Genomic DNA, 16912 nt, shown 5'->3' with positions numbered 1-16912 from the left:
AGCGTCGGAGACTGTTTTCTGGGTGTGTGTTCACTGTGTGTGTGTGTGTGTGTGTGTGTGTGTGTGTGTTTGTGTTTACTAATCACTGCTGTGTGTGGGTGTGCACTTGGATGGGAAATGCAGCACAAATTCCGAGTATGGGACGCCATACTTGGCTACATGTCACGTCACTTGGAGGAATCCAAATGTAATCAGATTACATTACTTTCATATTGTGGTACAAGTAATTTGTAATTGTAACATAATACATTTTTAAAGTAACCCTCTCAACTCTGATTGTTTATGGCATGCAGCCATTAAATTTTTCACTTCATAGAACCAAGGGAATGAGACTGTATATCGGTAGATGGCAGCTTTATCTAATGAAATTCTAAGCATGGCCAAAGCACCAGCTAATTCCCTCTCGATAACCATCCGAGCGTGAGATGCTATAAATAAATACCGTATTTTCCGCACTATACGGCGCACCGGATTATAAGGCGCACCTTCAATGAATGACCTATTTTAGAACATTTTTCATATATAGGGCGCACCGGATTATAAGGCGCATAAGATACTGCAGTCAAACGTTTGACTGGGTTTGCGTTATGCATCCACTAGATGTCAACAAATGTCAACAAAACAGTCAGATAAAGTCAAACTTTATTAAGCGTTCTGACAACTCCGTTCACTCCCATGGTAACGTTGTTCAAACGTTAAAGGAAAACTCCGGTCAATTTTAACATTGAGCTCACTTTTTTGTAAATTTGGAGTGCTGTCAGTACAGATAACAACGACAAAAACCGGTGTTGCCTACACGGTGTTATCCTCTTTTTAAAATTTGCACCCTGTTGACTTAAACGGGAAAAGTTTTAAACCTGCTTTTAGCCTCTTAACAACCTTAATGTGTCATTACAAGTGCACAGCCATGTGAGTGAACACAGTGAATCTGACTCCAGTAAATGTGAAAGATATGAATAAAAATGATGTTTATTCAGCCAGCTCACATACCCGTATTTTCTTCCTGTTTTCGGTCGAAGTCCACAGTAGGCGATTGTCGAGTGCGCGCGCGCGATCATTGGTAACTAAGCAACAGTTGGAGACTCAGACTGTCAGCCGATGACGGTGCTGTGTGGTGTTCTCTATGTGAGAATATCAGCTCAAATGGATAGTTCGGATAGTTCATCCGAATCAGATGTTGAACACCAGTGTTGGGGAAGTTACTTTTAAAAAGTAGTGTTTTCTCGTTACTCGTTACTTCTTAAAAAAGTAATCCATTACTTTACTTAGTTACCCCCTTTGGAAAGTAACTTTTTATGTTACTCGTTACTTTTACGTTACTTTTATGTTGCTTGACTTTGGGCAGAACCCAATATCTGTTCCTAAATGTGTAGGCCTACATAAAATTCTACTATGAACTCTACTTATTGAAAAACTAGAAAAAAAAACTAGAAAAAAAGAGAGATTTTGAGATAGAAAAAAAAATATATTTATTTAAATAACATTTGAAAAACCTGTATAAACTGAACACCAAAGCCCAATATTAACTATTGAGCGGTGGTGACGCGTTCATGAAAAATGTCACAAAGAACCGGCAAAAGAAATGATTATGAATATCGAATATTAAATATAGCAAGGAGACATAAACATAAACATTATTAATAAACAAGTGTTTTCTTTGTCAGTCAGTGTCGGCTGCAAAGATAAAGTTGACGATGCTGACTCGCGATCTTCACAGTAGTGAACGCGCCAGAGAGAAATGCACATTTCATATGGATTACATAAGCAGAGAGTCTGTTTTCTCTCGTTTTGAATAGTTTTGTTTTAAAGTACACATTTCAAGCTTTCTATATATTTCTCAGATCTTTGAGGAAAGTAGCTTGCGCTAAGTTTCGGTTCATTTATGAGACGAGCTCAGTCCAAGCGCCGGCACGGAGCTCCTGAGAAGTCCTGATTATATTGCCTGCTATATTTACTGCTTATTTATTAAAGACAATTGGTTGATGAAACATTGATTAAAATTAAGATACAATTAATACAAAACGAAATTCACTTTAAAGAAAGGTTTTCTACAAAAACAAACTTAATGAAGTGGTCAAAATCATGTCTGCCCACTCCATTTGTCTCCCGATTGCGCATCTTATGCTCTTACTCATGCTTTTCACTTTTCATATAATCAACATTGATGAAATAAAAAAATAAATTATTTTATTTAAACATAAATATGAAACTAAATCGTTTTCTTTAATGACTAGGCTACAACACGCAGTCTATACAGAGAAATTTAATATCGGAGCGGGATTTGAGCGAACCCCGTCTTACTGTAAGCATGTGGGGGTAGAGGTACGATTTTCGAGCAATCATCGAATATTATTTTGCTTGATATGCCAATCCTTAATATTTGGTGTTTTAAATGCCTGTTTGAGGTCTCTGTGAAAGATTTAAAGCAGTCTTTTAGTGCCGCTTTCAGAGCGGTCAAGTCCGAAGAACTGTTACGTCCATAACATTGTTTCTTTCCTCATAAATGCGAACACGAAAAATTCAATACAATTAATATTTTATGTTCTGTGGAGAGCCAACCCTTCTTCATCCGGTGGGAGTATTACTTTTTGTTTGCGCAGTGTAATTCACAGAATTGATTGCTCTGCTACCAGCCTCTGTCACGTAGGCTACCATGTGGAGCTTGTGACTATTGCAAGCGCGCAGCTGAGGAGACACTGTTGCTGTCAAATCTGTCCATGGGAAAAGTAACGTTGTGCGGAATTGAAAAAGGAACTACGTTTCGTTACCAAATTTTCAGTAGTAACGCGTTACACTACTTTTTACCCGAAAAAGTAGTTACGTTACTGTAACGCGTTACAAAGTTACACAACACTGTTGAACACACGGAGGAGGTTTGATCGCGCGCGCGCGAACTCGACAATCAACTACTGTGGACTTCGGCCGAAAACAGGAAGTAAATACGGGTATGTGAGCTGGCTGAATAAAGAGATTATTCCTGCCTTCGTGAAAGCTCGGATCACAGGAGACTGATATATCAGCCCAGGCATCCACGATCCATTGCCAGATAGTGGCGTAAGTCGCCCGGCGCTGTCTCCCCGTCTTGGTGAACGTGTGTTCACCATCCATATATAAGCCGCTCCGCATTATAAGGCGCACTAACGTTTATTGAGAAAATTAAAGGCTTTTAAGTGCGCCTTATAGTGCGGAAAATACGGTACCAATATCGATGACCGCAGCAGTCATGCACACAGACAACACTGCACAAAGACTATCTTTGTTTTGAAGTAGTAGACAAATGAAATATTTGATGGTTTTAAAAGAGAGCTGGTGCAACAGGGGACTGGGGTTGACATCATGATCCTGGATTTTCGCTGTGTATTCTTCATCAGCAAATCAATTTGAATGCAAAAATCAATCTCATGATTCCCTTCAATGACATTTGCAATTCAATGCTATTAGGCACAAAATCAATAACCATATTTTAGGGGATAGATGTGGGAAAGCTAAAAATGTGTGTCAGCTAATAAAAAAATAAAAAAATTATGTATTATATTTTTGCCTTTTGCCAAAATGTATTTTAACATTATAGAAACATACATTTTGTATTTTAAAAATATATTTTGTGAAGTCACGCTTTACAGTGTTGTAATTGTTAACTAAAACTAAAACTATTAATAATAGTTTTTCGTTAATTGAAATAAAACTTGAATAAAATGAAATAAAAAATATTTAATCTTAAAATAAAACATTTAGACTTAAAAAACTTAATTGAAAATTTGAAAGTTAGCCTTGGGAACAAACTGAAATTAAATCAATTTAAGTTGCAGTTGATAAATTTGACTTAAGTTGAAGCATTAAAATGACTAAAAACTAAATGAAATGTAAATTAAAGCTAAATCAAAATAATACAAAAATAACCAAAAGTACATAACATTTTTATTTAAAAAAAAAAAATGTTTCGCAGCAAGTCACACATAAGAGTGCTAACCGCAATGAAACAATGGATATGGAAACAGGGGATAGATGCGAGGAAGCTAAAAATGTGTTGGACAGGACAATGTTTTACTCTACACCTTGTTTGTCCTTTTACGTCACAACTGCTGCCGTAGGGGCGGCGCTCTCTGAGAAACAGCCGCAAACAAAAAGGACGACATCTTTACAACACAAACACAATTTAAACAGGGTGGACTTTTCATTTATTCTTCATTGCTTTATCAAGCCCATTGATCAAACCCCAAAACAAAGAGTGAACAGAAAAAAACACTATTGTTGGAAATCCTATTTAGCTGACATGAGAAATGTACTAGCTAAAACAACAATGTTCTTTTATTGTGTTTACACTACGGTGACCAGATGTCCTGAATTTACAAGCCACATCTCATCCTGGTATCCTTAGTTTTAGTTTGATTGCTATGAGCTGAGCAAATATTTTAAAATGGCATTGCTGTGAATTGTGTTGTTTCTATCCTGAAACACCAGCTGCAGTTTGATGTCTTAAAGAGATTCATTTACCCACCCACATGTCATTGCAAACGTGTATGACTTTCTTACTTCTGTGGAACACAAAAAGAGTCATTTATAACAATGTTCAAGCTGCTCTCAATACAATGAAAGCGAATGCTGTCCACAGCCGATTTGCCGTGAATAACTACTTCATTTTCAATCTATTCCTCGCACAAAGCTCTCATATGAAGGCTCAGAATGTAGTGCACATGTTGTATTCAAAACTTTAATGGAGATTTAATGGAGACTCTGCTAAACTTCTCCTTTGGTGTTCCACAGAAGAAGAAGAAAAGCCATTCAGGTTTGGAAAGACATAAGGGAGAGTAAATTCAATTTTAGGCTGAACTATTTCTTTAAAGTTAATAAGAGTGGGTGGACTGTAGTTCTTTGACCTGTTAACAGAACAGTCCGTACTACATCTGCTGCTTCCTCCTCTGAATCTGAAGAGGTAAGGAAACATCTGCTGTGCGTGTTATGCACAACAACATTTTAGTTTGTCAAATGGCAGCCAATAAAATATGTGCATATATTTCTTCAGATTAATTTCAACCATCTTAAACCTTCTAACTGTACCCTCCCTTTTAGAAATCTGCCTGTTGATTCTAGTGTACATGCCGCTGACAGATGACAAGATTAAGGCACTAATTAACCACTGCAAAGTGTAGTGAAATGCTGATCTACACAATTATTATTAGCTGTGTTTTCTTATTGTGTTGCTTGCTTTGCATTTTCACTTTTAGTGTGAACTCTTTTTCAGGGTATGTTATGTTTACACAACAACAATGTACTAAAAATAGTACCGTTTTTCCTTTGCGTTTTTCCCATACAAGACGACAATCAGACGATCCCTGATCACACTGATTCGCGGAAACGACTAAAAAGCTTTATAGTGCATGCCAGGCCAGTAGGTGGCAGTCGTTTTCAGGCCCCCAAAACACTGTTGTCGTGTAAATGAACGTCTAAAACACATATAATGTTTTCCATTTTTAGTTCAATGGAATCAGAATAACAGTTTTAATCTAAAACAAATAAAATGCATGATTTTTAAATATTATTAAAGGTGCTCTAAGCGATGTCACGCGTTTTTTAGGCCAAACCATTTTTTGTCACATACAGCAAACATCTCCTCACTAACCGCTGGCTGCCTGTCCCCTGAACACACTGTAAAGAAACGCGATCTCTGTAGACAGCCCAGGCTCCACAAACAGCAACAAAAACAAACTGGGCTAAACCGCTCCACGAAACATGACAAACAGTTCCAGCCAATCACCGACAAGAAGGACTTGGGGGCGGGGTTAGTGCATGGATGAGGAGGAGGGAGGGTCTAGCTAGCCTCCGTTTTGTTTGACAATACTTTAAATGTCAACAAGAAGTGACGTCACCCGACATCGCTTAGAGAACCTTTAATCAGTCTATGGCATAGTCACAAGAAAAAGAATATCAAATTACTATCCTAAAACACTAGATTATTGCTTTTACACAGTCTTTGCAAGCACATTTATGTTGCTTCTGTGCATTAAAAATTCAGTCCAGCATTAGCCCATTTTCCTGATACAGTATAATACATGCTTATATTTTAAATGCTGCCATCTGGCAGATTAATTTCAACTAACCCTTAACTTTCTAACAGCTTGCTAACTTTTAGAAATCTGTGTTGTGTTTCAACGGTCTAATTGTTTTGCACTAAAAAAGTAGCGTAATTCACATGATTTGAATTTGAATGTGCACTTCTCAACAGGACATCTCTGACCTGTCCTGGATTTTTATCATGGTCATCTGGACACTCCTAAGTCTAACCCAAATATTTGAACCTACTACCACACTTCTTCCTACCTTTAAAACGGAGACTATTTATAGTTATAAAGTCATCCAGCCTGTTTTTACAGGTCTACTCTGTTCAACTGTATTCAGCACAAATGCATTCTGGTGAATAGAAAAAGACAGATGTGTGACGAGGTGAATGGGCAACTTTTTTAAAGTCGCCATGACATCCAAATTGACAATTCTTATTTTTTTATATAATATTGCAGTTTTTATTATAAATGATTTAGCAGTGCACTTTCTTTTAAAATTTATGTACTTGTTATCTTTAATCAAAATAATCTCTTCTCTAATGGCGTGTTTACTGACACAGGGGCAGGATGACCTGTCACAACTGTTCATTTTGTCAGCTATTTGTTTATTTAGTCTTAGGGTACGTTTATGACAACAATGTACTAAAAACTGAAACGATTTTCCTTTCCTTTACAACAACATTGTCAAAATGATTCCTGTTCACACGGATCTGAAAATGACTAAAACGCTGTATTATGCTGACAGACCAGTAGTTGGCGATGTCACTTTTGTAAAGAAAAACTATAGACTGAACACATAATACGCATGCACACGACATCACCGGTTTCACAAATTCACGTTTTTGTAGTTTACACAAAGACGATATCGCACTTTGAAACCCGTTTTCAAAATGTTGCGTTTTGAGGCCCCTAAACGCTGTTGTCATGTAAATGAATGGCTATAGTTGAAACAGTGTTGTGTAAACACCCCCTTAGTCCTGTGTCAAATGTACTTTTTAGTTTTTATCATAATTATTTCACCTTGTTCTGTTTTTGTTTAGTCAAGTTTTAGTGAACTAAATGTCTGGGCATTTTTGTCATGCTGCATAATGGTTAAATTGATAATCACAATTACTTTGCTTAAATTTATATTTGTATTTATATACTTTTTTTCATATTTTAACAGAAAATGTATCCTTCTGAATGAAAAGCTCTGATTTGGGATTTAAAACCACAACCATCCAATCAATTCCCCATGCACAAAATCAAGCCCCGCCCTACATTTTTTCTTGTTCGGGAAGCCATTTCTCTCTGATATGTGTCACAATAGGGAAGAAAAGAATGTCGCAACTTCTGTTTCATGCCAACTTTAAATCAATCTTAAAATAATAAAAGTAACAGTTACTGTAGCTCTAAAGTCAAAATTGCCATTATTTACTCATCCTCATGTTGTTTCAAAGCAGTATGATGTCAAAGCACCACTGTTTAACCCCAAATAATGTTCAGTTCATTGGAACTCAGATAAACTTAGAATTCATGTCGTTCATAACGTCTTCAGGCATTATGAATATATAATAGTAATATAGCAATGCATTTATACACACCGGAGGTGGGGGATCATCAACTCAAGATTAAATCCAAACCTTTCTCTTATCAACCAAACCAGCAGTTAAAAACAACTACCTGTCCGACCCGGGTGATTCTTGACAAATGTCTACATTCTTGACATATGTCTAAAGAGTTTATTGAGAGATGTGCTGACAGTTCTTTAATTCAATCAGTTGGCCCAGACACGAGGCCAAGAGACGATCAATAGCCGCTGCTTCATTTTGACGATCGATTTCTTTCAACACACATCACAAATTACGTGGACCCGGACACAGAGGAAGAGCAATCAAGCCATGTGACGTCCTTGACAGAGGACAGATGATGTCATTGTCACAATTGATTAAAGACGTGCATCAGAATGAGCATAAATGCGTCAGTGACTGTCCTAGTTTGAATGCAATTTTAAATGTGTTGATTCTAGTACACAGCTGACAGAAGACAAGATTAATGCACCGATTAACCACTGCAAAAGTTTAGTGAAATGCAGCACAACAGTTTTCAACATTGATAATAATAAGAAAAGTTCCTTGAGCAGCAAATCAGCATATTAGAATGTTTTCTAAGGATCATGTGACACTGAAGACTGGAGTAATGATGCTGAAAATTCAGCTTTGCATCACAGATCGAAAGAAAACCCCCCCATTAAAATAGAAAACAGTTCATTTCAATTGTAATATTTCACAATATTATGTTTTTTACTGTATTTTTGATCAAATAAATGCTGCCTTGGTGAGTAGCACTTTAAAAATAGCATAAAGTTCATTAAAAAACATCTTAACAACCACATGCAGATACAGACACACTCTCTCAACACTTTCACAAACATTAAATCAGCTGCTTAAGCAGTTTATAGCGGCACTTTGGGGTCAAACTGCGTGCAAAATTAATTACCATTTGGATTGTAAATGTGATCCACCCCCATCTTATTTAAATTAGATTTCACGAATAATCAAGTTTGTACAAGCTGGTGATAGAGATGGCCTACTCCTGATAACCATTATAAAATTTACACCCGTTATTAAAGGAAAGACGCAATGCAATAAGACAGGAGAAAATGCAGGCCTTATATTATGACTACTAAAACAAAACAGTATAAAGCTTTAAGGTCACAATGTTTCATCATGCCCTTCAACAGATCACTATGATAATCTGCCTTTCAATGCAGTGACAGCATATCCTCTGAGGCCAGATATAAAAGAATAGAAAATCCCTTTCAATTTAAATCAGTAGCTGGACGTGCCCCATATGAGATATCACAGTTCAAGTTAGGCCACACAGAACAGTCGAGTATTCAAACTCTGTTTCAGAACAAATGCTATAGGGCACTTGAACCGACGCATTCCCGCTTTGCTGGAATGTAAGCTGATTTTGTGTTGACACGGAGATGCTGTTGTGTCAATGTGACACTGTTGTGTTTGCTTGAAAGAATACAATGATCCAAGAAAGCAGAAAACGGTTCATGCTAATAAAATAACTATGCTCAAGCTCAATACTGTACAAAGTGCACTATGTAGATGCTTCTTTAAAACTGTACTTTGTCACGATACAACAAGCTACACAATTTAAAGTAAACATTGGTATGGAATAGAAGCTGAAGCCACACTGAATTTTTGTAGGGATGTCACAGAGAGGAAATTTTTTACATTGGTACATGAACTTTGAATTCACGATCACGCATACATTTTCTATAGGCCTATAAATTGTGGACATCAGGGAGCCACTATCTATATATAGGGGGTATTGAAATCACCTTTGAATGCTCGCTCTCTTTTCACTTTCGCAATCACAAGTAATCTGTGGGACCCATTTTCAGCCCAGAATATTTATGCCCAAGACCAGCCCCTAAAAACTAAAATAACACCAACACTATTTTTAAAAATGCTAGTATAAGGTGTAGCTATACTAGCATTTTTAGCATATATGTAGCATCATACGGAGTCCCTAAAGGAACATGGTGAAGAAGAAAAAAATGAGATGGGAGGAAAAGTTATATGTCCCCGAGAAACTTTCCGTGCCGTTGCAAAACTTTTGCGTTTCTCTGCTAAACTTTGCGTTCACTCGCAAAGAACAAGTTTTGAAAGCTAACGTAAAGTTTCTCGGGGTAACGCAAAACCTTTGCAAGTGCAAAAGCATTGAAATATAATTTTTCATTCCATCTTTAGGGGCTTCGTAGAGTCACTACTTTCTGTTAGTTACTCCCCTAAACAGACATAGAAATTGCATTGGATCAAGTTTGACAGATCGAAAAGGTCAAGTTTTGCAGAAAACTTCTACTTCCTTTGTATGCAGGGAGCATCTGCTTAATATCTAAAAGCACAGTGGCGCTGAAAAAATTGAGATATTCCTGGAAATGCGGTCACTTTGTTATAAAGCCTAGAGGTTTGCCAAAATATCTCAGTAATTCAGACCTCTTACAGGTTATATCACAGGGATTTGAATTGAGATTTGAAGAGTTGTACTGAATGCGTAAGTGATTCATGGCGCTCAAGAGGACTATCTCAACATGTCTGCTGATTATACACCGCTCATAAAACCAGCGAGAGACGTCGTTCCTCTCTGAGGTCGAAGCGGAGCGGTGATTCATGTTATGAGCTAATAAAGCTTAGACATGCTCCAGTTACCACCACTGACCTCCTAATCATAATAAATGCCTCTAATTATTCCCATTAGAATCAGATATCGCTTATAAATGAAAAAGCAGGATTTGTTGCAGAGATGGGTCAAGTTTGAGAATGGGGTGTCTGGAAAAGGATCAGTAGACTGTTTTTTTTTTTCTTCAATGAATGATATGAGAGAGTAGCTGGAATGGGTGGTATGACAGTATATACGGTTTCAAAATGTTGAGTCTTTTATTAAAGAATCTGAGACTTGTTCATTTGTTATGAATAATCGTCTTTTGGTTTGTGGCCATTACATTTTAAACTGAAAGAGAAAACCATCAAATGAGATGAAGCACCTTTCATTTGTATTTAACTAAATGTAATAACCAACAGTTAGGCATTACCAGAATGAGCATTTAGTCTGGGGTCAGGAAGTCTCTTATGCTCACCAAGGCTGTATTTATTTGATCAGAAATACAGTGAAACAGTAATGTTACGAATTATTACAAATTAAAAGAAGTGTTTTCTGTTTTAATAAATAATTTATTCCTGTGATGCAAAGCTGAATTTTCTTCAGTGTCACATGATCCTTCAGAAATCATTCTAATATGCTGATTTGCTGCTCAAGAAACATTTATTATTATCAATGTTGAGATACTTAATTTTTTTGTGGAAACGGTGAAACATATTTTTCAGTATGTGAAAAGAAAGTTCAAAAGAGCAGCATTTATTGTTTTTAAAGTCAATTCTTTCAAAAATAATGTAAAAACTTTATATACTGTCATACCGATAGCATGGCATAAAATTGCACATACTGTAATTGAAGATTTTAGTTATGCCAGTAATGCCACCCACCTCTACAGAGACACATTATTGTGCAGAAGTGAGTTCTATTTGCCAGTGTGAAAGAAAAAGTGAATCTCTCCTCACCGGGTTCTGCGGTCTGAGGTCTTGGTGCAGGTGTGCTGAGGAGGAACATTTCTCCACTTCTTGGCTTCCACCACCATGGCCTCAGCATCCACCAAACCAAAGCCATACAGATGACTGACTAGTAGCCAAACACACAAACACAGCAACACACATACACATTATTAACCAGGTAATACCAGAGAATATATCTTGAATTAAGTTTATTTTCTTAGTACTGGCACAGTTTTTTCTTGATTTAATCAAATTTGAATAACATACAAAGTATACATACACAATATATATAGAGAGAAAGAAAATGTTTGAAAAAAAATATTTTTTGCCGTGTAGATTTGCAAATCCCTCTCATGCATTTAAACACATGATTTGATGTTCTATTCCACAAAAATAAAAAAGCACAAAAAGTTCCATAAAATGACTATGCATTTGGACATACAGTACAGCAAAATTCAAACTGATCATGAGTCCACTTTATCACTCGATTGTGCCAAATAAAATAAATTATACCACACACCACACATTTATGTTTTAAATAGTAAAAACATCATAAAGAAAATAAATTTCTGAGGCTATTACCTTTGTGTCCGGCAGCATTGGTTTTCCAGTCACTAGCTTTCAGGTGAGCCTGTCTCGACGTCTTTACAAGGAGATGCTGGACATCTCTCCAGGTTATCAGAGGACTGAAAAATACATTTTTAAAAGAAAAGAGAGAAGTTTTATTATTTTGAGTTTTATTGCTTTATTGAAAATGTCCTCTGTATAACAACAGCCATTTCATTTTATTTGAAAATTTAGTTTTGCTTTCCATCTTTGAGGCTCGGTTTGAAGGGGTTTTTGAGACACTCTTTCAATTTATTGTAACAAATGCATCCCAGTCGGTAACTTTATGCAAGCAGCTCTCAATGCTATATGTAGCCTCAATCCACTTCTACTGTCTGTACATTATTATTATTTTATTTATAGGCGCTTTACATGACACTCAAGGACACCTTACAAACATAATAAAACAATCAACATTACATAACAATAATCCACATTACAGCCTGGACAGACTGGATACAAATACATAAAAGCCTGCCTAAAAAAATAAGTCTTAAGACAAGATTTAAAAACAAGACGACTTTCACTATTTCTCAAGTATTTCTTCAAGTTCGATAAATACTCATCAATGAGAGACCAGGATGAAGTCGATTAATATTATGTATGTGAAAATATGCAGATCGAGTGACACGAGCTTCAAATTATAAAGTAGTCAAAGAGCCAAACTTTTAACCTGTTTATACACACTGGAAAATGATCAATACATGAGTCTTTATGTGAGTCTCTGCTCCTGCTAGAAGACAAAATGTTGGTAAGATCCAGGCCTTTGATTATCACCCTTTGATTGTCCGTGTCTGGTTTTCTGCACCAGACTAAATCCGTGAATGTACAACACTTTTTGGGTGTCATTTTTATTACTTCTGGACTTCATAAAACTTCTCAACACGCAGCTGGCCCTTGTAAGTTCAAGACAGTAAGATCACAAAATATTCAGAACATTTTGTTTTACTTGACTCCAACAGATAAAAAAAAAAATAGTTCTATAAAGAAGAGTGAATTTCAAAAGAGCAATAAAACTTCAAAGTTCTTTCTTTTAATAAAAGCACTGCGTGGTTGCTAGGTAGTTGGCAGGGGTTTCTGGGTGGTTTCTAGGCTGTTGTTAGGCAGGTGCTAGGATGTAATAATATTAATAGTAATATATTTGTCTACAAACTTAATTTGAAGCATGTAAGCAGAAGCCTTTAGTTTAAAAGGTCATGAATATGACATTCATACAGACTGACTGAATGGCAGAAGAACAGATGAGTAATTATGAAAAGTGCAAGTTATTATGTAGTTCACATAAAAATGACAATTCTGTCATAATTTCTGCCCAAAATATATTTTAAGTACATGCTGTAAACAGCCAGCATTATTTATATACTATTATAGTGTTTATTAATATTTTTAATTAGCTTTTCATTTTAATATTATTTTAAGTTTTAGTAATTTTAAATGTGCTTTTGTCTTTATTTCTGTTTACTGTAGCTACACTTTACATTTACTTCAGTTTTAGTCATTTTAATATTTCAAAGCACATTTATTTTATTTCAGTTAGTTGCAAATGCAACATTTCTCATTTTCCTTTGAGTTGAAGTTTTTATCTACAAGTTATACTTCATTTTATTCTAGCTTTATTTCAATTAACATTTTTTTTTATAGTTTTAGGTAACAATAACAGCATACAGCATGACTTAATGCTTTACATTTTTAAAGTTGAAAATATATTTCATTGAAATGTCAAAATATATTACAAAATGTATATACAACATTAAAATAACTTTTGAGTAAATGCAAAAACATTACATTTATATTTTTGTATATTATATTTTTTACATATGTATAAATATATAGACTAAAAATTAGGGCTGTCAATCGATTAACATTTTTAATCTAATTAATTACATACTTTGTAATTAATTAATCTAAATTAATCGCATACACAATCTTACAATGTTTACATGGTACAATTTCTGGTAAGCTACGTTTTTATTATTATTGCTTGACACAAATTTCATGATTTCAATTTAATTTAATTCTTGTGATTTGATGCAATATTGACTCATTTGGATAAATATTAGGTACACAAGATAGGCATTCATTTTTCTCAAGAAAAAAAAAATCTCACCCAATGCTGTAAAAATACAGAGAGCCATATCAGCTGGTAGTATTTAAGGTTAAAAATAGCTCAAATTAAATATAATGTGTGTTTATTACAAATAACAACTTTGATAACGGCTAAGTAAAAATATAATACATATGTAATATAGTAGTAGGCTACATAAATTTAGAAAAATACTCTCTATAGCTCTTATAGCCAACTATAACGTGCTATCATATGGTCATGAAATGGCTTTCCTGAGGTAACTTAGGCTAAATGTTATGTGACATAATTGTTCTCCAGCTGTTTTATTGACCTCTTTTCGCGGTTGAAAAACACTGATTGATCGAGGAATATACATTTCGGTAAGTTTTAGGCTGCCCTACTGTATCTTTCAACATTGGTCATTCGTGTTTATTTACTATTAGCTAGAGAGATGATCGGTTCACGTGCCGCTAGGGATCTGTCATGTCACATTTACAAGCGCCAAAATGGTATTTATTGTTTGATTTTCGTAATAAAATTGACAGAATCTGAGAGCTGAGATTTTTTTAATATCATAAGTAACGTGCTCTGTCTTGTCTGTTTCCGTGTCCTCTCTTTGGTGCGCGATTTTTTTGTGCGTGAGAAAATGGTTGTGTGACGTGAGAGCGCGTGAAAAGTTACAACACACACACACGCGCTTTCTCTCAGACACACTCACCGACTCACGCACACACTCCTGGATGCTTTGCATTGATGTGGTACTTTAGAGTTGACGAACTCCGTTTGTTATAAGTAAATGTTCCAAACAATGATCCAAGCAGCGCGTTCTTGTCTCCCTCCTTTTTACACGAATGGTGGCTATACGGCTAGAACGGCTCCGCAAAGGTCAAAACGGAATGGATTAATCTGCGTTATTTTTTGTAACGCGTTATTTCTTCTCAGATTAATTAATCGAAATTAACGCGTTATTTTGACAGCCCTACTAAAAATATAAACTGTGATAACTTATACTACTAACTTTATGTAAAGCATTTCCCATTATGAATTATGATATCATTATCATTATGATACTGTTCAGTTCTTTGGTTCAGACTGCTTTCAGAGTTCTTATTTTATTCGGACCGATTGTTTTTGTGCGGATCCGAGCACAATTGCCATGTTCATGTATGCCTAAACTAACCAAACTAAGAGGAAAACTGTTCCAGGTTCGGAAACAAATGCTCCAAACGACCCAGCAGTGAAAATTCAATAAGTGATGACAGAATTGTCATTTTTGGGTGAACCATCCCTTTAAACCAATAAATGAAAGTTAGTTAAAACATTGAAATATAAAGAAGCATTGTAGCTTTCTGCAACTGTATGGAAACCTCACTTTGCCTCCAGAGCCAGAGCGACGACACCCGCCACCATCGGTGCAGATACTGAGGTGCCTGTGTGGCCATCGGTACACCTCTGCCGCAGGTCTGTGGTCACCTGGTACCAGAAACACATAAATACAGAGAGTTAACAACTTCAGTGTAGTGGACGTGCATGAGTCTGAAACGAAAACAAAGAAACATGTGCAATGTGCACCTTTTTTCCTCTAAATCTTATTAACAGGTATGGCAGGTCTTCTAGATTTGATCTGACTGCACTGACGAGTGATGAGAACAAAATTTGAACTGAATTGAGCTCGATGATGACACTGTTGTCTTCTGCTTTATAGCTGAATTATCATAATTGACTAATTTTGCAACATCGACACTTATTGAACTGAACTGAATCAACACTGAACTTACTTAAGATAAATAATGACTCAATTTATAGCAGAATTTCAATTTGTCTTATATTTGATGAAGTTTGCATCATTGATTCTGTTATTTCCCTCTTTATTAATGTGAGGTTGCTTTGAAGCAATCTGTATTGTATTAAGTGCTATAGAAAAAAGGGGGACTTGACTTGACTAGAGGGAAATGATGCAGGCGTCAGGTCCGACATTCAGCTGAAACATTCTCTGAAAGAATGCTCTTTCATGACAGTGATGGGACGAGTGGTTTTCTGCAGTACTCAGTAAATATTCCGTCGCTGTGGTTTTCTGGGAAACAGTGGGTCAGCTCTAGTAGCCCGCAGGCAGAGTGTGATGGCCACAGCCATGGCCTCACAACCAGTTCAAGAGCGTGTTGGATTCCACACCCAGGAGAGATCCAGGAAGTCGGCTGGCTTAAAGGGGTGGCGCTTGGAGCAGGAGCAGCTTTAAAGGGGAGATGGCCTAATTGGACATTACTACTGCTTGTTATGTCTAGGAGGGTAGCTTTATTCTCTCCTTAGATATTTTGGGGTTTAGATTTATTTAATATTGAGTATTTATGTTGAGTTAAGGTTAAGTAAAAGTACATTTCTTTTGGAATAAGTTTTTGGGTAGATTTTGCTGTTATTTCTGTTATATGTAGTAGTGTTGTTGTTAGTTTTCCCTTGTGTGTCAAAATTGGTTTGATCAGCCAATATACTGTATGGGTGTATTAGGTGAGTCCCCTTTGTCTCTTTTGTTGGAGGTTAGTTGTATTTTTGAGTCTCTTATGTTCAGAGCTTTAGTTACCGTCTGTTTATTTGACCTCTTTTATAGGCCCAAAAATGTATTTTATTTTGTTGTAATGATTTTTTGGGAAATAAAAACCCTTACTTTTGAACTTCCCTTGTGACTCCTCTTGCTTAAAGGGATACTCCACTTTTTTTGGAAATAGGCTCATTTTACAACTCCCCCAGAGTTAAACTGTTGAGTTTTACCGTTTTTGAATTCATTCATTGAATCCAATCCATTCCGGTTCTGGCGGTACCACTTTTAGCATAGCTTAGCATACATCATTGAAGTGGATAAGACCATTAGCATTTCTCAAAAAAAAAATGACCAAAGTGTTTCGATATTTTTCCTATTTAAAACTTGACTCTTCTTAGACTTAGACTTAGACTTCCTTTATTGTCATTGTACAAAAAACACACAGTGAAATTTGACAACGAAATGTCGATTACTTGGCTGCCAGTATAACAAAGCTAAAACCTTATTCCTACACAATAAAAATAAATATACTTCCTATAAC

At 35.9% G+C, this 16912-nt stretch overlaps 1 protein-coding gene across 2 annotated transcripts in view; it reads right to left on the bottom strand.

The window, feature by feature from the left end:
• The window catches only part of pcsk6 (proprotein convertase subtilisin/kexin type 6), a 91491-nt gene that overhangs the window by 46876 nt on the left and 27703 nt on the right, over positions 1–16912 (bottom strand). For both annotated transcript variants that reach the window (XM_056239597.1, XM_056239598.1), the window contains 3 exons: positions 15211–15311; positions 11750–11853; positions 11177–11294 (listed from right to left, as the gene is read on the bottom strand). In XM_056239597.1, coding sequence (XP_056095572.1) covers positions 11177–11294; positions 11750–11853; positions 15211–15311 — 323 coding nt within the window. The remainder of the gene's footprint in view (positions 1–11176; positions 11295–11749; positions 11854–15210; positions 15312–16912) is intronic.

This window comes from Rhinichthys klamathensis, unplaced genomic scaffold (genome assembly GCF_029890125.1).
Source record: "Rhinichthys klamathensis goyatoka isolate OS25496 unplaced genomic scaffold, OSU_Roscu_1.1 h1tg000567l_1, whole genome shotgun sequence".
NCBI classification, from domain to species: Eukaryota; Metazoa; Chordata; class Actinopteri; order Cypriniformes; family Leuciscidae; genus Rhinichthys; species Rhinichthys klamathensis.
Note: the sequence above shows the minus strand (reverse complement) of the source record. Positions and strands in the feature narration are given on the sequence as shown.